The following is a 22,765-nucleotide window of genomic DNA, read 5'->3' as shown; positions in this document are numbered from 1 at the left end:
ACCTATCAATATGAATAGACCTTGTAGGTAGGAATATTCATATACTGTATACCTACGCCCTTATATCCGTATAAGGCCCTGGAATGAGGTTAGGACCAGAGACAACCCATTCCTCCCCAGATTGATGAATGGAAGTCTGTGCCTCAGGCCCAGATACAAACAACAGGGAATATAACAAACACAAAACAATAAGAAAAGACAAGACTTATCTGAAAGTAGAAAACTGGCAACTCCAGAAGCTCCACAGAGTGCAGCCGACCAGCTAGTTAGAAGGCATACCAGCTAGTTTTGACATACAAAACTCTTCACTTCTTTGAATATGCTGGGCCAGTAAAACTGCTGTAGAATACAATCCTAAATTTTCTGCAGCCCCAGGTAACCCCCGAGAACATGCTTGCGATAAGCCTTGGGGACCACCAACTGTTCAATAGGCTCACCCCGTAGTTGGTTTACCCGATACAACATATCCTGATGAACCACAAAACGGGGACACGCTGACTCTGCCCCAGATTGCTGTCGTTTACCATCTACTATTAACACATTTTCCCAGGCGCGGGAAAGGGTTGGGTCCCGACGTTGGGCAGTACAAAAATTATCTTCGGAGACATTAAGTTCTGCCAATTCAGGACCCGGCGGCAAGTCCTCCATGTCTCCCACCATCACACTTAGCGGGGTTGTCTCCCCCTCTTCCACCAAAGTGGCAGTCACCCCTACCGCTGGCCCTTCGGTCTGTCCAGGGTTATGGTCTCCCCCCTGAGCTGGGCCACTCTGCTAGGGTTACCCCTGTCTCATGGGTATCAGTCACTCTCATAGCAGGCCACAGTGTCGGGAAGCCCGGGAAGTCTCTCCCTATTATAAGTTCGTCGTGTAAATTTAGGGCAACTGCCACTTCATGAGTCCATCTGCCAGCCCCTGTGGTTAGAGACACCAGGGCGGTGGGATAATCTTTGCACAACCGTGGATGCACATGACCCCGACTTTCTGGCCAGTATACTCCACTGACCATACTAGGGACACCAGACTTCCTGAGTCCAGCAGAGCCTCTGCTGGAGTGTCTCCTACCTCCACCTGGCAAAGGTAGTTTAAAGTTTTTGGGGTACCTGCTGCACACAGCTACCTGGCATATAGCGACTGACGGTAGCCATAGTTAGTATCCATGGGTTACACCTGATGGGGACAGTCAGCTCTTACATGGCCCGGCTCTTGTCATCGCCAGAAGACTATCGGAGCAAGGTCTGTAGAGGGTACACCCCGGGTGGGTTTGGTTGGTACAAGTTGCCAGGTCTGGGATGGAGATTTACGGGGTTTACCTGCCCCCTCCCAAAAGAACGCCCTGTAACAGTCTTAGTAGCCTCGTAGTGCTCCACCAGGTCCACCATTTTCTAGAAAGTTGCCAGGAGACACCTGACCAATCCAGTGCTGGAGAAGGGGTGCCAGAGCCCTCCAGAACATATCAGCCAATAGTCTATTCAGCATAGCCGTGGGATTCAGCACATCAGGCTGGGTCTTCGCAGGCTCAGCCGGCTTAAACCCCCACCGACGTACCCGCTGGGTCCAGACCAACACATTCACCCCCAGTCTTGACAAAATCTCACCCTTTACTTTTTGGTAGTCGGCCACTTGATCGTCCGGCAAGTTGAAATACACCCACTGGGAATCAGATCCCGGGAATGGAGCGACGATCTCACCTTTCCCTGATGGCCACTTTCTCGTACATCGCCAGGTAGTTTTCGATGTCCTCTCCGGGGGTCATCTTAGGAATCACGGCACGGACTGCTTTCCGGGCATCGTCGACGCTCGGGGGTTGCTCCTGCTGTCTGCAAAGCCACCAAGTGTTGTAGCAGCAACTGGTTAGTCTCCTTCTGCTGCTTATTAGACTCGCATTGCTGCAGGTTTGTCTCTCGCTGCTACAGATTAGGCTCCATGCGTGCCTTCACAACAGCCTCCATTTTGTCATGCAGCACTGGTTGTAATACAGCTGGTTTAATGTACGACATACAACTGTGACTGGCTGACTGGGACTCCCAGGCTATGAGCTGTGCGCTAAGATTGGCCAGCGCTGCAGCAAGGGACAACCCTAATACAAAAACTCCGCCCAGTACAATAGAGGGAGCTGCAGACACCGGAGCCTATACCGGGCAAACGGAGCTGTGCCCAGACATACTAGTAAGTGCAGGGGGACCCCTGGGTGCCGCTCTGCCCACAGATTAATGTTTCTTGTGGACAGCCACACAAAATCACCCACTCTCAGGTCTGGACCATTCATACGTCTCCTGTCAGCCACAAGCTTATACCTGTTGCCCATCTTTTTCAGGTTATTTTGACTTTGCAGATGGAATCCTTATGTATCAAAAAACGGTGACTTATCAGAGGACTCCTGTCTACGGTTATTAATGGCAAACTCAGCTAACGACAAGAATGAAGACCACTCCTCCTGGTTCTCCGACACAAAATATCTCAGGTAAGTCTCCAGATTCTTTTTTTTTTATAATTAAATTGTATTTATTGTGATACAAAAACTTAAATACATATTACATAATTAACATTATAAAATCCATAAGTCCGCCAATTCTAATCTGTGAACGTGGTTAACAATAATTTCATACGAATATACATAATAGTGTCGACATTTGAACCTTCACATTCTACAACTATGGAATAAATGCTGAAAAGCCGGACAGATAGCATTTTCCCCATCTCTTCCCACCAACCCGCCACCCGGTATTTGTTTGATGAATAAAAACCAGAATGTCATCTGCGTAGAGGGACACACGGTCATGCTTCCCCATTATGCCAAAACCGGCCACCTCCGGATCATGTCGTATCATGGCCGCTAAGGGTTCGATATAAATATTAAATAAAAGGGGAGAAAGGGGACAGCCTTGGCGGGTGCCTCTTCCCAGAATAAAGCTCTCTGTCATCAAATCATTGATCCTAATCCTGGCGACTGGGGAGTTATAGAGTAGCCGGACCATTGCCATAAATTTTGGGCCAAAGCCCATTTTTTTCATTACCTCCCAAAGAAAAATCCACTCCACCCTGTCGAAGGCTTTAGTAGCATCCAACGACAGGATGGAGCGGGCGCCGCGCCCCGGGGATTGAATATTCATAAATAGCCTATGCAAATTGTGATGGGTGCCCCTGTTTGGCATAAAGCCGTTTTGATCCGGATGAATAATCGTAGGGATAACGCGCGAGAGCCTCCTAGCCAGGACTTTTGATAGTAACTTAGCGTCTGTATTTAATAGGGAGATTGGTCTATAGGAGCTCAATTCGGCCGGATCTTTATCCTTTTTTGGAATTAGAACAATAAGGGCCTCCATCATAGAGTGTGGTAATCTCCCTCCCTGTGCTGCTTGGGAGAAAACCTCCAGCAGCTGGGGGAGGATCACCTCACTATGCTTGCGATAGACCTCATATGGAAGGCCGTCTGTTCCTGGCGATGAGTTCCCCGAGACAGACCCAAGGGCCTCCTGCAACTCAGCAAGAGAGAGCTCCTCCTCCAGATATTCTTTTTGAGTTTCATTTAACGTAGAAAGTGGAATTTTCTCGAGGAACCGCATCACCAGTTCAGACGACAGTCCAGGGGAAGATCTATATATCTGAGCAAAATATTGTAGAAAAATATTCCCAATTCCCTCTGGATCTGTTATGGTTTCGCCCTCTACATTACGAATTGAGATGATAGATTGTTTTTTCTTATCTTGTTGCGAAATTATTCTAGCTAGAAGCTTGCCCGGACGTCCAGACTCGATGAAATAATTGAGCCCTATGATTTGCTTTCTCTGTTACATATTTCTCCAAGGAGCAACTAGCCTTCTGCATCTCTTGCCTATTATGCTCAGTGGGATGGCTAGCGTATCGCTCAGCTGTGAGTGTAGCGATCTTACCCAGTTCCTCCTCTTTCTTTCTAAATGTTCTCTTTACTGCGGCAATCTAACTTATAAAGACCCCCCTTAAATATGCTTTCAAGGCATCCCATACTGTGTTGATATTAGCAGAGGGAAGGTTAACCTCCCAAAAGGAGGATATCAGTAGTTTAATCGTCTGCAGATTGTCCAGAATAGTGAGCCAATATGGATTTAGCTTAAATCCTAGCCCCCTAGTATCCTTATTCTTCCCGCTGCGAACCTCAACCAGTAGGGGTGAATGGTCCGAAACTGTTCTTACTCCGTATCGCATCTTGCAGATATTACTCAGATTGCTCTCATTAGTAAATGCTAGATCGATCCTAGACATTGCTCTGCCCCCCCTACTGACACAGGAGTATACTCTCTTTCCTCCACCAAGATGTTCCCATATATCCACCACTCCCACCTCAGAGCAGAATTGAGGCAGCGGGGAGTTACAAGGATACCTCCCCTTTTCCACATCAAGTGAAAATCTGTCTTTATTAGGATCAATGACCGCATTAAAATCCCCTATCAGGATTAAGCGGCATTCTGGTCTCTTTTCAGAAAAGAGCATTAACTGAAGCAGTGGGTACATTGAAAATGGCGGAGGTATATAGAAAAAGGCTAGAATATAACTATCACCATTAAGCTTGCCATGCAAGAAAATAAATCTGCCCTGGGCATCTTTATGAGATTTTATAAGGGTGAAGTCTATGGAGTTATGAATAAGAACCGAAATACCCCTGGAAGAGCCACTAAAGGTAGAATGATACGATTGGGACTGCCATCCCGTTGTCAGGCGGGACAAGGTTTCCCTAGTTAGGTGAGTTTCTACTATACAGATAATTGCTGGAAGATATCTTTTTAATGCGTCCATAATCGCTTGCCTTTTAACTCTTTCCCCAAGTCCTCTGACATTCCAAGCTACAATTCTAGTGGACATCTCTCACAAAAGAAAAGAAAAAAAAAAAAAGACCATTCCTGCAAGGTGGGTCCCCCCCCCCCCCCCCCCTCTCTTGATCCGCCCGAACTAGTCAGCGAACCTCTAACCTCCGGCCGTTCTCCCTCAGCCTGGCCCCCCCTCCTATCCCTCCAATCATAGTGAAGCACAATTTCAGATGCCCATCTGATCCATCCAGTCTGATGCCTGTTGTGGTGACTCAAAAAAAAGGGAAGACCCGTTATGAATTACTCTTAATTTCGCTGGGTATTGTAAGGAGTATTTGATCTCCTTAACCGCCAAGCGTTTCTTTATCTCTATAAAATTTCTTCTTCTTTCCTGAGTCTGCCGCGCAAAGTCAGGAAAGAAGAGCAGTTTTGAACCCTGATATTCAATAGGTGCACATTCTCTTGCTCTCCTCAAGATACTATCTCTATCCGCGGACAGTAATAATTTCATTAAGACTGCACGCGGCGGTCTCCCTGGGATAGGTTTCCCTCCCGGAATTCGGTGGGCTCTTTCTATTTGAAACATAGAGGAAAAGTTATCGCTGCCAAAGCTGTTCATAAGCACGTCTTTAAGTTGTTCCTCTAGATGACGGCCTTCAACTCCTTCTGGGAAACCGATTATACGAACGGTGACTTATCAGTGGACTCCTGTCTACGGTTATTAATGGCAAACTCAGCTAACGACAAGAATGAAGACCACTCCTCCTGGTTCTCCGACACAAAATATCTCAGGTAAGTCTCCAGATTCTGATTGGTGCGCTCCGTCTGTCCATTCGACTGAGGATAAAAAGCCGAAGAAAATGACAATTGTACCTCCAGTCGAGTACAGAACGCTTTCCAGAACCTGAAAACAAACTGAGTCCCCGATCAGTAACCACAACAAAGGGAATGCAATGTAGTTTCATGATTTTATCGACAAACACCTTGGCAAAAGTTTTGGCATTAGATAGAGCATGAAATGCTATAAAATGTGCCATTTTGCTAAACCAATCAACTACCACCAGAATCGGCTTTTTTTCCCAAAGAATTCAGTAAATCCGTGATAAAGTCCATAGACAAATGGGTCCAATGTCTGGACGGGATGGGTAACGGAAGAAGAGATCCAGAAGGCCGAGTATGTGTCACCTTAGCACGAGCACAGGTACAACAGGCTGACACATAATCCTCCACACACTTACTCGGCCCCGGCCACCAAAATCTGCGCGAGATGAGATCGACAGTAGATCTACTCCCAGGGTGTTTAGCCAAGACAGTACAGTGATGTTCCTCAAATACCTTATGATGTAAGTCTGATGGAACAAACAATTTCCCCAGAGGACAAGAGTCCGGTGCATCCACTTGGGCCTCCAACAGCTTAGCCTCAAGATCAGGATATAGGGCAGATATGACTACCACTTCAGACAAAATAGGACTAGGATCTTTAGAATCACCCCCCCAGGAAAGGTGCGCGACAAAGCATCCGCCTTGACATTTTTAACCCCAGGGCGGTAGGTGACAATGAAGTTAAATCTGGTGAAAAAAAAAAAAATCACATGGGCGTCATTTACTAGGTGAAGGACCTTGTGACAAAACTGCCCCCACCCCTACCTCGCATGCGTCAACCTCTACAATGAATGGCTGAGACACATCTGGTTGCAACAGAATAGGAGCTGAAGCAAAATATTCCTTAAAAGCAGAAATGGCTTGTAATGCCACCTCAGACCAACAGAGAAATCGACCACCTTCCTAGTCATGTCTGGTAAAGGTTTAACCACAGTTGAATAGTTCAAGATGAATTTATGGTAGTAGTTGATGAATCCCAAAAAACGCATAAGCTCTTTCAGATTTTCGGGTCGATCTCAGTCCAACACCCCACTGACTTTCTCGGGATCCATACGAAAACCTGAGGATGAGAGCAGGTAACCCAGGAATTGCACTTCCTGAACAGCAAAAACACATTTTTACATCTTTGCATATAATTTATTCTCTCATAGGATCTGTAACACCTGTCTCACGTGATCCTTATGAGTCTCCATGTCTGGAAAATAAATTAGTATGTCATCCAGATATACAACAACAAATCTCCCCACTAGATGATGAAAGATGTCATTGATAAAGTGTTGAAAAACCATTGGAGCGTTGTCTAATCCAAAGGGCATGACCAGGTTTTCAAAATGACTCTCAGGGGTATTAAAAGCGGTCTTCCACTCATCCCCTTCCCGATCCTTTTCAGATTATATGCCCCCCTCAGATTCCATTTAGAGAACACCTTGGCACCGACAATCTGACTAAACAAATCATAAATCAAAGGATCATGGACGAAAATACGGTTGAGCTCACAGAAGTCCAGACATGGTCTAAGGGTACCATCTTTGTTTTTCTTTTACAAAGAAAAACCCAGCCATCACTGAATATTTGGATGGTCTGATATGACCCTTCGCCAAGCTCTTTCTTTCGGGCTCCGAAACACTATACAACCGAGATTTGGGCAGTTTAGCTCCAGGAATAAGATTCAGGGGACAATCATACTCCCGATGCGGGGGTAACTCCTGGTTACCACTCTCAGAAAACACATCAGAAAATTCGGAATGAACGAGGGAATAGTTTTAGTGGTGACCACAGCATTAAGACAGTTGTCCGTGCAAAAATCACTCCAATCGAGAATCTGTCTTGCTTGCCAGTCGATGGTAGGGTTATGTCTGCTTAACCATGGTAAGCCCAAAACCATCGGAGCAGGCAGACCCTCTAACACATAACACGAGATAGATTCTTGATGGAAATCACCAGCTCTTAAATGGATGTCATTTACCACCTGCGACAGGCATTTTTGGGTAAGAGGTGCAGAATCAATTGCAAAGACATAAATGCTTTTCTCTAGTGCACTAGTAGTCAACCCATAAATACGAACAAACTGTCCATCAATCAGGTTAATCCCAGCCCCACTGTCGATAAATACCTCGATTTTCACAGTTTTGGACTCTAGAACCACCTCGGCAAACAGGAGAAATCGGGTACTACCAGTAAATGACAAAAGTAAGTTTTCTTGTTCCCCACCCACACCACCAATAGTAATTTGGTGATTAAGTGTTTTTTTTTTTTTACACCTTGAAACTGAATGTACGGACAAATATTCACAAAATGTCCCTTCTTTCCACAACAAAAACAGACTCCCTTAATATGACCAGAGCTCTTACCAGCAGTCCCAGAAGTTGCTCCCCCGAACTGCATAGGCTCCTCACAAGGCGTAACTACAGGTGTCTCTTTACCATAAGTGTCAAAGGAAGCCGTCACCTTATTTGACAGTACATCCTGAGGGTGAGGACCCTTAGATCTCCCCCTCAGGCATCTATCCAGACATACAAAAAGGGACATAGCTGCTTCCAATGACTCAGGTTTTTCATGAAAGGCCAATGTATCCTGCAGCCTCTCAGATAGACCCTGACAGAAGTGGCTATGGAGAGCAGGATCATTCCACTCCGTATCCGTAGCCCATCTCCTAAATTCAGAGCAATGGATTTCCGCGGAGCATTCTCCCTGCCGTAAACCACGTAACTTGGTCTCAGCCTAAGAGATCCAATCCAGGTCATCATAAATTAGACCCAAGGCACTAAAAAACAAATCTACTGACTAGAGGGATGGTGATCCAGTCGGCAGAGAAAAAGCCCAAGACTGTGCATCATCCTTAGGGCTTGTTCACACGACCATTGGTGTCTCGTTCCCATATTGCCTACCGCATTTGCGGATCTCCAATACAGGGGCACCGTTCCGTTGTCATTCCGCATCATGGATGCAGACCAATTCATTTCCACTTGAATGGGTCTGCAATCCCCATGCGCCTGCCCCACAGAAGGTGCCCGTGCATTGCGGACCACAATTTGCGGTCCACAGCATGGGCACGGGCTTCACACGTTTGAGTGAACGAGCCCTTAAGTAAAGAAATGATCATACCCACACGTTGACACTCATCCCCAGAAGAGTATGGACGCAGCTTAAAGTTATTAAACTTATTTACACAATTCCCTGAACCGAATGAAATTGTCACTACCCCCAGAAAATCTGTCCGGGAGGGCAACCTTAGGTTCAGGGTAGGCCTGGTACCCACCATCGGAACCAGCCGTCTGTGGTCTATGAATCCGTAAGACTGTTGTGTGGAGGTCAGCTACCTCCAAAGATAGTCCCTGCAGCTGTTCGACCAGTACAGACATAGGATCCATAGCTGCACTGACCTGAACGAAATGGCGGTTTTTATGGCGGTAGATAATGTCACGATCAGTGTAAGGGGAAAGCTCCACACTGAACACAGGAAGGAAGGGGAACAGTAAATGGGCCTGGAAACTAGGGAAGAAACAGGTTACCTCCTAACCAACCCTAATCCGGGCCCTAACTAACTATCTATCAATATGGATCTATCAATATGAATAGACCCTGAAAGTAGCAATATTCATATGCAGGATACCTAGGCCTTTATATCCCTATAAGGCCCTGGAAAAAAGGTTAGGACCAGAGACAACTCATTCCTCCCCAGATAGACGAATGGAAGTTTCTGTCTCAGGCCCAGATACAAACAACAGGGAATATAATAAACACAAACAAACGCAACACTTAACTTCTGTAGAGACGGATGAGCAGGAACACCAGAGACAAACTCACACCAGCTCTGCCAAATCCAAATGAAGCTATCTACCGCATAGTCAGAAGGGTGGGGTCAGACTATAAAGGGTAGAAGTGATGACCACTGAGCAACAACTGAGAAAAGGGAAGTGGCCATCAACCCTATCAACACTGAATCAACAGAAATCAAGGAGGCTGTTAGATTCCTCCACGCTCAGCCAATCTCCTTGATTTCCTGACATCAGTCACCTGAGGGACCGTGATAGCAGGCCATAGACTTCTATTATGACGGAATGAATAACGGAATGCCTCTAAAGGCATTCTATTATGCATTCCATCATGGAATTGCATTATAGTCCGTGGTAACAGAATCCATAATGCAATTCAGTAAATATCACAATACGAACCCGCACACAAACTTCAAAATATGAAATTCACTCATCCTTAACAGCTCATATAACAGTGTAAATGTGGTGTGCACTCAAAATAACTCAACATACAGTCAATAATGTTTAAACCGCTGGCAACAAAAGTGAGAACACCCCTAAGTGAAAATGGCCAAATTGTGTTCAAAGTGTCAATATTTGGTGCGGCCACCATTATTTTCCAGGACTGCCTTAACTCTCTCGGGCATGGAGTTCAATAGAGGTGCACAGGTTGCTAATGCGCAGGTTGCACAGGTTGCGACATCACGGAGCTGGAGATGTTAGAGACCTTGCACTCGTCCACCTTCCGTTTGAGGGAGGATGCCCCACAGATGCTCAATAGGGTTTAGGTCTGGAGACATGCTTGGCCAGTCCAGCACCTTTTACCCTCAGTGGTCATCTTGGAGGGGTGTTTGGGGTCGTTATCACATTGGAATACTGCCCTGCAGCCCAGTTCACAAAGGGAGGGAATCATGCTCTGCTTCAGTATGTCACATTACATGTTGGCATTCATTGTTCCCTCAATGACCTGTGGCTGCCCAAAGCTGGCAGCACTCATGCAGCCCCAAACCATGACACTCCCACCACCATGCCTGACTGTAGTCAAGACACAATTGTCTTTGTACTCCTCACCTTGTTGCCGCCACTCACGCTTGACACCATCTGAACAAAAAAAGTTTATCTTGGTCTCATCAGACCACAGGACATGGTTCCAGTAATCCATGTCCTTAGTCTGCTTGTGTTCAGCAAACTTTTTTTCGGGCTTTCCTTTGCATCATCTTTAGAAGAGGCTTGCTTCTGGAATGACAGCTATGCAGACCAATTTGATGTATTGTGCGGCATATGGTCTGAGCACTGACAGGCTGACCCCTTTAACCTCTGCAGCAATGCTGGCAGCACTCATACGTCTGTTTTGAAAAGACAACCTCTGGATATGACACTGAGCACTTGTACTCAAGTTCTTTGGTCGACCATGGCGAGGCCTGTTCGGAGTGGAACCTGTCTTGGTAAACCGCTGTATGGTCTTGGCCACCGTGCTGCAGCTCAGTTTAAGGATGTTGGCAATCTTCTTATAGCATAGGCCATCTTTATGTAGAGCAGCAATTCTTTTTTTCAGATCCTCAGAGAGTTCTTTGCCATGAGGAGCCATGTTGAACTACCAGTATGAGTGTGTGAAAGCGATAACACCAAATTTAACCCACCTACTGCCCACTTACACCTGAGACCTTGTAACACTAATGAGTCACATGACACCGGGGAGGGAAAATGGCTAACTGGGCACAATTTGGTCATTTTCCCTTAGGGGTGTACTCACTTTTGTTGTCAGCGGTTTAGACATTATTGGCTGTGTGTTGAGTTATTTTGAGTGCACACCACATTTACACTGTTATACGAGCTGTACACTGACTACTTTACATTGTATCAAACGGTCATATCTTCAGTGTTGTCCCATGAAAAAATATAATAAAATATTTACAAAAATGTGAGGGGTGTACTCACTTTTGTGAGATACTGTATGTATTTCAGTGTTTCTAGAAGTTTTAGGAGCTGGAGATATGCTAAAGTCTGCATCCAATCCACATTTTTTGCGGGTCAGATGTGTACCCATTCCCTTCAGTGGGGCCGTTCCACAGCAACTGCACAAAAAATAGAACATGTCCTATTCTTGTCCATATTACGGATAAGGATGGTACAGTTCTATAATGGGCCGGACGTTCAGTTCCACAAAAAGCAGAACGCACATGGCTGGTATCCATGTTTTTGCAGATCTGCAAGTTGCAGACCGCAAAAACGGCTACTGCCATGTGCATGAGCTCTAATAGACATTTTTTTGAATACTTTTCCTCACTAATCTTACAAATATACTGCAGTTAGCCTCTCCCAGGCTGGCAATGGCTGGTTACAGATGGAAGTAGCATTCAGCAGTACATTAAATTGAGAGAAAAGTAGAAGTTTAGCGCCTCATTAAATAAAGATCAATATTAATATGAAACAAACAATAATGTACAATATATGCAGCACAAAGTCATTACCAGCATTATTATTATTTTTTTACACGTTCACAAACTCAGCACAGCGGCTGGAGCTGAATAATGTTTAGGAGAATTAATGTTGGCTATTAGAGGTATTCTGCAGATCAGAGAGCAGATAATGATATCCGCCTCTAAGACAAACATCCTTCAGTTTTCTACAGTTTACATTAGTGATGCATCCTCTTCTAAGTTTTCCCAACCACCCGCTGTGCAAGGAACTTCAATATGTGGCACCATTCAAAGACAGATGGCATGATTAGGGATGTCACCTGCTCAACCCAGCAAATGCCCAAATGTTCAGTGCCACCTTAAAAACACTAAAATACTGCAGACAAATCAACAGCTCTCTTCAAAATGTAGGGCCCATGCCAAGGTAAGTGCAGATCAGTTCCCATTCATTTGAACAGGAATAGGAGCCATCCCACTGATGTGAATGGGACAGCTGAGATGTAATTACAAACAATGAAGAGAAGGCAGCACTCGAATGAGTGATTGACAGCCTTCCTATATGACTGTGTATATAGAGATAGCTGTTAATCACTGATATGACCTCCTCCTTGACTTTTAAGTTTAGAAGGAGCAGGAATTTAAATGAATAATTTATGTTATACTAAATCTTTTCCCACAAAACTATATATTAATCTGCTCCGCTCCTCCTGCTCTCAGCTCAGATACCATGATTAATATTAGAGGTTCCCTTTAGGAACCCCCTAAACGTCTTCCCGATATAATCCTTAGGGAAGAGGCATTGGCAGATCTATACTACGCCTTTGCGCTTGCAATTAAAAAAATCACGGATAGTATAGGTCTTAGAGGTTCCCTTTAAGTTATTTTAGAATCCACAAGAAAAATAATATACAGGGCATAAAATATTTCATAGCACTAAAGACCAAGGAATATAAGGACCTAAGCATACAGCCACTAGCATTGATCAATTTTTTATCCGAATTTCAGGGAAAATTTGATTGGCCACGAAGCAGAATTTCCTTGTGCTTCGTGGTAACAAATCAATTTTCCCTGAATGGTGGTAAAAATAAAAAATCATACCTTGCGGAGAGCCAGCCGCCATATGACATCACCACGTAGGATGATGTGATGACATCATTATGGGCAGTAGAAAAGATAGTCCAGCACTTCAGAGAAGAATATCAAAACTCTGTCTTTATTGGTTGAATTTAAGATAATAGTGGACCCCACAGCACACTTGCTCCTCCAAGTTGACGCGTTTCGACCAAACACTGGTCTTAGTCATAACTGTATGTCCCTTTCTGACTTCGGGCTTAAATACACACTCCCTCCCCTGTAACTATGATGGGGGAGGGGATTCAGCCACAGAGTAAGAGGGGGCATTAGCTCTGTTTCGAGCAATCACCATTAACCCTATGTGTAACATTAAAAATTGATTTCCTGCTAAAAGGTTTTTCTAAGAATATATACAATAACTGCAAATATCACATTAAAACAAACGAAAACCTGGTGGGATCACACAACTTTTATAAAATATGATTCCACGAGGATTGTGCATTTAAAAAAAAATCCCAACGACCATTTTTTCGAATGTTTTTGCGTCAGAGTGGAATGATATATTATCGGCATGTTCATTACAAATAATGGCTTTAATCATAAAGTATGAAGGTGAGAAACTCATGAATATCCAAGAACAAATCGAGTCATGTAAATGCTCTATCAAGAAATATGAGTCGTCACCAGATTATGCCGTACTGATAAAGAATTCGGAAACTGCCATTAAAATCTTAGAAGATAATATTATGGGGAAAAAAAAACACTATAAGTTTCAAAGTGACACATATGACTACGACAATGATCAAATCTATGAATTCTCAAATAGACGTTTTGTCCCTGGGTCTGAACTTTGTACCAGCTGTTGATTTCAATCTTTTTTCCACCATATTAGATGTGAATAAATTTGTCAGTAATCTAGCTCTTAAAAGACAGCTTTATGATCTGCCTCAGAGCTCTGAGGATTCGGAGATAGACCTGGAGCCAGCTATTAACCCATTCATAGGCTTGTCATTTCAAGAGCAGGTGTCCATGGTCTGCCTCTAGAATCTGCAGTTAGATAATAACAGGTATGAGGAGAGGGTGGGTCAGAGGGATTTTAGAACTGGTAACCCTAAATATTACCCACATAAATTGCAGACTCTGGTATGGATAATTTCCAGGAAGTGATAGAGAGAGAACTCACTGAGATACATGCCAATAAATGTAAAAATAAATTTCACAACCTAACTAGAGATCAATATAGTGCTCTGAAGGAGCTAGAAAATAAAGATGATCTGGTAATAAAAATGACGGATAAGGGGGGGATCAGTGGTGATTATGGTTTGGGACTCAGGACATGTATTATCAACAAATGATGGGTTTACTTTCAGACGCCTCCACATATACAGGGAGTGCAGAATTATTAGGCAAATGAGTATTTTGACCACATCATCCTCTTTATGCATGTTGTCTTACTCCAAGCTGTATAGGCTCGAAAGCCTACTACCAATTAAGCATATTAGGTGATGTGCATCTCTGTAATGAGAAGGGGTGTGGTCTAATGACATCAACACCCTATATCAGGTATGCATAATTATTAGGCAACTTCCTTTCCTTTGGCAAAATGGGTCAAAAGAAAGACTTGACAGGCTCAGAAAAGTAAAAAATAGTGAGATATCTTGCAGAGGGATGCAGCACTCTTAAAATTGCAAAGCTTCTGAAGCGTGATCATCGAACAATCAAGGGTTTCATTCAAAATAGTCAACAGGGTCGCAAGAAGCGTGTGGAAAAACCAAGGCGCAAAATAACTGCCCATGAACTGAGAAAAGTCAAGCGTGCAGCTGCCAAGATGCCACTTGCCACCAGTTTGGCCATATTTCAGAGCTGCAACATCACTGGAGTGCTCAAAAGCACAAGGTGTGCAATACTCAGAGACATGGCCAAGGTAAGAAAGGCTGAAAGACGACCACCACTGAACAAGACACACAAGCTGAAACGTCAAGACTGGGCCAAAAAATATCTCAATACTGATTTTTCAAAGGTTTTATGGACTGATGAAATGAGAGTGAGTCTTGATGGGCCAGATGGATGGGCCCGTGGCTGGATTGGTAAAGGGCAGAGAGCTCCAGTCCGACTCAGACGCCAGCAAGGTGGAGGTGAAGTACTGGTTTGGGCTGGTATCATCAAAGATGAGCTTGTGGCCTTTTCGGGTTGAGGATGGAGTCAAGCTCAACTCCCAGTCCTACTGCCAGTTTCTGGAAGACACCTTCTTCAAGCAGTGGTACAGGAAGAAGTCTGCATCCTTCAAGAAAAACATGATTTTCATGCAGGACAATGCTCCATCACACGCGTCCAAGTACTCCACAGCGTGGCTGGCAAGAAAGGGTATAAAAGAAGAAAATCTAATCACATGGCCTCCTTGTTCACCTGATCTGAACCACATTGAGAACCTGTGGTCCATCATCAAATGTGAGATTTACAAGGAGGGAAAACAGTACACCTCTCTGAACAGTGTCTGGGAGGCTGTGGTTGCTGCTGCACGCAATGTTGATGGTGAACAGATCAAAACACTGACAGAATCCATGGATGGCAGGCTTTTGAGTGTCCTTGCAAAGAAAAGTGGCTATATTGGTCACTGATTTGTTTTTGTTTTGTTTTTGAATGTCAGAAATGTATATTTGTGAATGTTGAGATGTTATATTGGTTTCACTGGTAAAAATAAATAATTGAAATGGGTATATATTTGTTTTTTGTTAAGTTGCCTAATAATTATGCACAGTAATAGTCACCTGCACACACAGATATCCCCCTAAAATAGTTTAGGCAGCTAAATTATTAGGCAGCTAAAACTAAAAACAAACTAAAAACTACTTCCAAAAATATTCAGCTTTTTGGGTTCATTGAGAACATGGTTGTTCAATAATAAAATTAATCCTCAAAAATACAACTTGCCTAATAATTCTGCACTCCCTGTAGAAGGTTAGATTGAAATCCATTAGAAAATTATAAAAGTGAATATACCTGTTTAATAAACAAAGGAAAGGAAAGAGGTTTTATCAGTGAGAAACGTTTTAACTTTCTTTATGTGGAGGCACTTGCCACACCCATAATGCATGCCCTACCAAAAGTACATAACAACATCAACCCCCCCCCCCCCCCCCTCTTCCCCATTGCGCCCCATGGTTTCGGGCATAGTGTCACTCACCGAAAGACTAGGTGAGTGGCTGGATACACTATTGCAACCCATGGTTAGGAGAATGCCAGGATATGTCCAGGATACGGGAGATGTCCTCAGATATACAGTCCTGATCAAAAGTTTAAGACCACTTGAAAAATGGCAAAAATTCATATTTAGCATGGCTGGATCTTAATAAGGTTCCAAGTAGAGCTTCAACATGCAACAAGAAGAAATGGGAGTGAGACAAAACATTTTTGGAGCATTCAATTTAATGAAAACAACGAATAAACTAAAACAGGCTGTTTTTCAGCTGATCAAAAGTTTAGGACCACACCTCCCCAAAAAACGGAACCCCCCAAAACAGAAATCCAACTTCCAAACATGAACTCAGTAATGAGTACCTCCGCCGTCATTGTTTATCACTTCAAAAATTTGTTTCGGCATGCTTGATGCAAGCGTTTCCATGAGGTGAGTGGGAACATTTCTCCAAGTGGTGAAGAAGGCCACACGAAGGCCATCTACTGTCTGGAACTGTTGTCCATTTTTGTAAACTTCCCTTGCCATCCATCCCCAAAGGTTCTCAATTGGATTTAGATCAGGGGAACACGCAGGATGGGCCAAAAGAGTGATGTTATTCTCCTGGAAAAAGTCCCTTGTCCTGGGGGCATTGTGTACTGTTGCATTGTCCTGTTGAAAAACCCAGTCATTACCACACAGACGAGGGCCCTCAGTCATGAGGAATGCTCTCTGCAACATCTGGACATAGCCAGCGGCCGTTTGACCCCCCCTGCACTTCCTTAAGCTCCATTGTTCCACTAAAGGAAAAAGCACCCCAGACCACTGTGGCGCGTAGAAAACATCTCAGGTGGGATCTGCTTGTCATGCCAGTAACGTTGGAAACCATCAGGACCATCAAGGTTAAATTTTTTCTCATCAGAGAATAAAACTTTCTTCCACCTTTGAATGTCCCATGTTTGGTGCTCTCTTACAAAGTCCAAACGAGCAGTTCTGTGGCATTCAAGGAGACGAGGTCTTTGAAGACGCTTTTTGTTTCTGAAGCCCTTCAGTCTCAGATGCCGTCTTAAGGGTTTGGGGCTGCAGTCAGCACCAGTAAGGGCCTTAATTTGGGTCGAGGATCGTCCAGTGTCTTGACGGACAGCCAATTGGATCTTCCGGCTCAGTGCTGATGAAATTTTTTTGGGTCTTCCACTTGACTTTTTTGTTCCATAACCCTCAGGATCATTTAAGAAATTCCAAATGACTGTCTTACTGTGTCCCACCTCAGCAGCGATTGCGCGCTGTGAGAGACCCTGCTTATGCAGTTCAACATCCCGACCACGTTCAAAAAGGGAGTTTGGCCTTTGCCATCACAACGTGTGACTACCTGACAGAAAATGACAATGAATCCACATCTTTGCACAGATTTGGCCTTTTAAAGGCATGTGGTCATAAAATTTTGATCAGCTGAAAAACAGCCTGTTTCAGTTTAATCGTTATTTTCAATTAATTGAATGCTCAAAAAATGTTTTGTCTCACTCTCATTTCTTCTTGTTGCATGTTGAAGCTCTACTTGGAACCTTGTTAAGATCCAACAATGTAAAATATGATTTTTTGCCATTTTATTAAGTGGTCTTAAACTTTTGATCAGGACTGTATGTTGGATAAACAGTGGCAGGATTCCTACACATGGCTGACTATGGATGTAATATCTCTCTATCCCTCTATTCCTCATACCGTGGCCGGATTGGTGCTGGAATACCATCTTTTTAGGTATACAAGCCATTCTGATAATTTCACATTGATTTTATCCTAGAGGTGACAACTTTTCTCCTTACACACAATTATTTTTCTTTTGATAATACATTTTATTTCCAAATAAGCGGTGTATCAATGGGAGCTAAGTTCTCACTGTCCCTAGCCAATCTGGTCATGGCTTACTGGGAAGACAGATATATATTTTCCAAAAAATAATCAGTTTGCTGACATGGTCATCTGGTATGGCAGATACATCGATGATTTGCTCCTAATTTGGGGTTTCGCTGTGTCTGCCTTACCAGACTTCCTTTTGTATGTCAACAGCAATACCTATAACTTGAAATTTACACACCAGCATCATGCATCTACCATTAACTTTTTAGATCTAACATTGACTGGTGCCAGAGACCGGATAATAGAGACCGCCACTTTTCAGAAAGAAATTTCGGGTAATACACTTTTGAAAGCCACCAGTCACCACCCACCCCATACCCTAAAAGCCATCCCAGTGGGAGAATTCCTGCGGGCTCGCAGAAATTGCAGTATGGCTGCAGCATTTTTAAAAGAAGCAGCAACAATTCGGGCCAGACTTTGAGATAGAGGGTATCCGAAATGGATCATAAACAGAGGGCTTGATATAGCTTGGAATAAAAATAGAGAGGATTTATTGTTTTCCAAAAATCATTCCAAAGGTGAGAAAAAGATCTCTGAACCGCCAACATTAGTACTAACGTTTAGTCGCCAATTTTTGGAAATAGAAAAGGTAATTTAAAAAAAATGTTTACCTATCCTATATGAAGATAATATTCTGCATGATGTCCTAAAAAATGGATAAAGAGTGGTCTCTAGGAGACCAAACACTCGCTCACCTTCACTCTTTAGACGATCCACAACAAATACAGCAGATATATGGCTAAAACATTGGGGTTTCACAAAATTTGGCACCTATCCCTGTAAAACCTGTAAATATGTCCCTGTCACCAACCACTTTCATAATGCACAAAATAATGAAACATTTCAAATCAAGCACCATATTAATTGCAATACGACAGGTGTCATTTACATTATCAAATGCACCAGCTGTAATCTACTGTATGTAGGAAGCACCAGCAGAACATTTAAAACAAGATTACAGGAACATTTGAATGATATTACTAATCCATCTGCAACAGGCATATCCAACGCGGCTAACCATTTTATCAGAGATCACAACCGCAATCTAAAAAGCTTTAGTACTTTCGCTTTCAAAAAAGTAACAGTCCCACATAGAGGAGGAAATATCAAGGCTAAGATCCTAGTACGCAAAGCTTATTGGATCTTTAGATTGGGTACTAGCGAAAAAATATGGGCGGACAGCACTCCTTGGTAATGATGTATCGGGTGCTCGTCTCCAGGAGGGGTGGCAAAAAGCCCCTAGTAGAACAACTTGTAGATATCCAGAAAAATAAAAAACGGAGACAGCACGTCCAAAAAGGTGCAAAAAGTGGAATTTATTCCGGATGCAACGTTTCGTGCTGCGTGTTAGCCTTTTTCAAGCATGAAAAAGGCTAACACGCAGCCGAAACGTTGCATCCGGAATAAATTCCACTTTTTGCACCTTTTTGGACGTGCTGTCTCCGTTTTTTATTTTTCTGGATATCTATAGATTGGGTACTAGACATCCGTCTGGACTCAATCTAAGGAAGGAACTGATGTGCATTTATTAAATGCCTGTGTGATATATATATATATATATATATATATATATACAGTACAGACCAAAAGTTTGGACACACCGTCTCATTCAAAAAGTTTTCTTTATTTTCATGACTATGAAAATTGTAGATTCACACTGAAGGCATCAAAACTATGAATTAACACATGTGGAATTATATACAGTATATATATATATATATATATATATATATATTATATGTGTATATTAACAGGACCTGTGACGAACCAGGAATAATATTTCATCAACTCATCTGTATCAACTCGTCCTTGTTCTGTATACAACAATTCTATTTTTCCTTTCTTTTTAACAATGATTTTTAAACCTGTTGAAAGATTTGGATTGTCCGATGAATGAGCGTTTGCTTGTGCATCGGGTAATCAGCGGCAGTATTACACTGCCAGATCATCACTAAGAAGCGTTACTACGAACACTCATTAGCGATCATCCGCCAGACAATCTGCCAGTCTAATACAGCCTTAAGAATTATTAATATATGATGACATTATTAGGTGCAAATAGCATACAAGTTCTATAAATAAGATGTAAACTTCAGGGTTTCTGTTGCATTAGGCCTAGATACTGTAATTTACCTATCTTAAAGGAGTTCTGAACCCGGACATACCCTTATTTTCATACAGACAGCCCCTGACGGGGGCTCATGCTCCGATGCGCTCCCTTGCCCTGCGCTAAATCGCGCAGGGCACTGGCTCTTTTGTTTTCAATAACACACTGCCGGGCGGAAACTTCCACCCGGCAGTGTGTTCGGTTACATCACCGGCTCTGAGGGGCTGGCTTTAGCCCTGCCCTAGCCGTTTTACTGGCTAGGGCAGAGCTAAATCTCGCCCTTCAGTGCCGGTGACATCACCAGGGTTCCTGGCAGCCTCATGGAGAGCCCCTGTACGTCACCAGATCTCCAAAAAATGCCTTTGCCCTGCGCAATTTAGCGCTGGGCAAAGGAGAGCATCGGAGCATGAACTGCTCCGATGTTCATGTCAGGGGGTCTGCCGGGGTGAAAATGGAGGGATGTCCGGGTTCAGCTCTGAACCCGGTGCATTCCTATTCTTAATGTATATATGGGTGCAGGCCAAAGTTAATCTTTGACTTAGCTGAAAGAAAATGCACACACAAACTGTGTGATCAAGACCTGAGATATGTTAGAAACAGTGTTACACTTACCAAGTCGTCTGTGCATCCCATCTCTCACATCAACATTTGATTCAACTAAGCCATCAGTAGCATCAGCATTTTGTGGGCACAAGTTTTCTGATGTTGTCTCTTCAAGGTGAACATATTGCTGCTGCTGAAGAAATATACAGAACAGAAGTGAAATAGAGAAGTAGTTGTATATCAATATGTATCAGGCAGCAACACTCTGGGGGCTAGAACATTAGACTTTTTTATTACTATATCTATCTATCTATGAGGGCTAAAGAGCACCTACTGCTATCATGCATAGTGTGGAGACACACAGGACCAAAACCAGGTGTCATGGTGTAGGGTGCCATTAGTTACCATGGCAATTCCTATCTGATATTTTACTTTTTTATTTTTTATTAAAGCCTCACCAGCTTTACCTGGTTTCTATGTTGGAAAACGTTGGACAGGTGCTTTATAAATATGGTGCTCATTCTGAACACCATATTTCTCCATGTATTTACACTAGACAAATGTCATAAATACATTGCTAAATCTGTCCCTCAGAGATCTAAATCCTCTGTGTTATGCCCATATTGTTATAGCAAATGTATGCAATGTACTGTTATAGATTATACTGCAATGTTAATTTGACGTTGCTGCCATCTAGTGTTCAGAGTTAGTTATTATTATGCCAGGACTTGACAGGAAGTGGTAATTTTTACAGAGAGAGACAGTAACCTTTAACCCAGAACTTTATATCCTCCAGTTCGTGACTGCTTCTAGATCTGGCAAGCAGCATTCAGTGGAGCTCTGAGCTATTCCTAGACTTATGGTGGAATTGTCCGTGAGTACTCTCACTGATAGGTTGAGGCTGTTGTATAATGTTTAATGTACTGATACATATGTTTTGTTTGTGCTTATGTTGTAGTTTTACAAAATTATTCAGAACAAAGAATACATACAGATCTGATGTCTCCCGTTTCTTGACTTCTGAATTATTGTTAGACTGTCTGACTAGTGTTATACAGTAGTTCAATAACACAAAGCAGAACAGTAAAAGGACACCCACGTGGCGGTCTGGAAAAAACGGAGACGCCATTACTGCAGTATGAGTCCAAGAGCAGGAACAAAGTACCAGGCTGATGACACGTTACCGCCGACACAGCAAGGCAGGGAGAACTTCTCCAGTGCCCAGCAAGATGATGCACAGGCGTCCAGATTTTCACGACTTAGTAAGATGTCCTCAGCAAGTTCCTCAATAGTTAGAGCTCTTGCCAAGGCAGAAGCTGCCCATATCCAGCTACAGTACGCAGAAAAAGAAGCCATGATGATGCAGGAGTTAGCAGCAAAGAAAGCTGCCCTAGCACAAGAGAGAGCAAAGGAAGCTGCCATAACACAAGAGAGAGCAGCTAAGGGAGCTGCCATAGAACAAGAGAGAGCAGCTAAGGAAGCTGCCATAGCACAAGAGAGAACAGCTAGGGAAGCTGCCATAGCACAAGAGAGAGCAGCTAAGGAAGCTGCCATAGCACAAGAGAGAGCAGCTAAGGGAGCTGCCATAGAACAAGAGAGAGCAGCTAAGGGAGCTGCCATAGAACAAGAGAGAGCAGCTAAGGAAGCTGCCATAGCACAAGAGAGAGCAGCTAAGGGAGCTGCCATAGAACAAGAGAGAGCAGCTAAGGAAGCTGCCATAGCACAAGAGAGAGCAGCTAGGGAAGCTGTCATAGCCCAAGAAGAAATTGAATTAGAATTGAAATTGCTCATTCTGCAGCGACAGACTGTAGCTGTAGTTGCTGAAGCAGAGGCCGCTGCCTACATGGGAACAGGTCAGGAAGTGAAAAATCATAAAAATACCCAACGGTTCCAGAAAAACCTCTATCCCCTGCAGATCGTACAAGTGAGTACATCCAGAACCTTACTGATATGCATACAAAGGAGCAGTCTCTTAAACCTAACGCAAAAGAATTCAGGCCGAGATCGTCAGTCCCCCTGGGCTGGCCCAATCAACCACATGAGGTCAGCGGCTGTCATCAAACCAAGAATAAAGCACCAGAACCCCCTAGGAACAAAAAAACTAGTGTTCCTACCAC

The 22,765-nt window shown here is 43.5% G+C and overlaps 1 protein-coding gene across 2 annotated transcripts in view; it reads right to left on the bottom strand.

Annotated features, from left to right (window-relative positions):
* Positions 1-22,765, bottom strand: part of LOC122933072 — a 145,063-nt gene that overhangs the window by 85,464 nt on the left and 36,834 nt on the right. For both annotated transcript variants that reach the window (XM_044287824.1, XM_044287825.1), the window contains exon 4: positions 20,718-20,841. In XM_044287824.1, coding sequence (XP_044143759.1) covers positions 20,718-20,841 — 124 coding nt within the window. The remainder of the gene's footprint in view (positions 1-20,717; positions 20,842-22,765) is intronic.

This window comes from Bufo gargarizans, chromosome 3 (assembly GCF_014858855.1).
Source record: "Bufo gargarizans isolate SCDJY-AF-19 chromosome 3, ASM1485885v1, whole genome shotgun sequence".
NCBI classification, from domain to species: Eukaryota; Metazoa; Chordata; class Amphibia; order Anura; family Bufonidae; genus Bufo; species Bufo gargarizans.
This window is presented reverse-complemented; position numbering and strand designations above follow the sequence as displayed.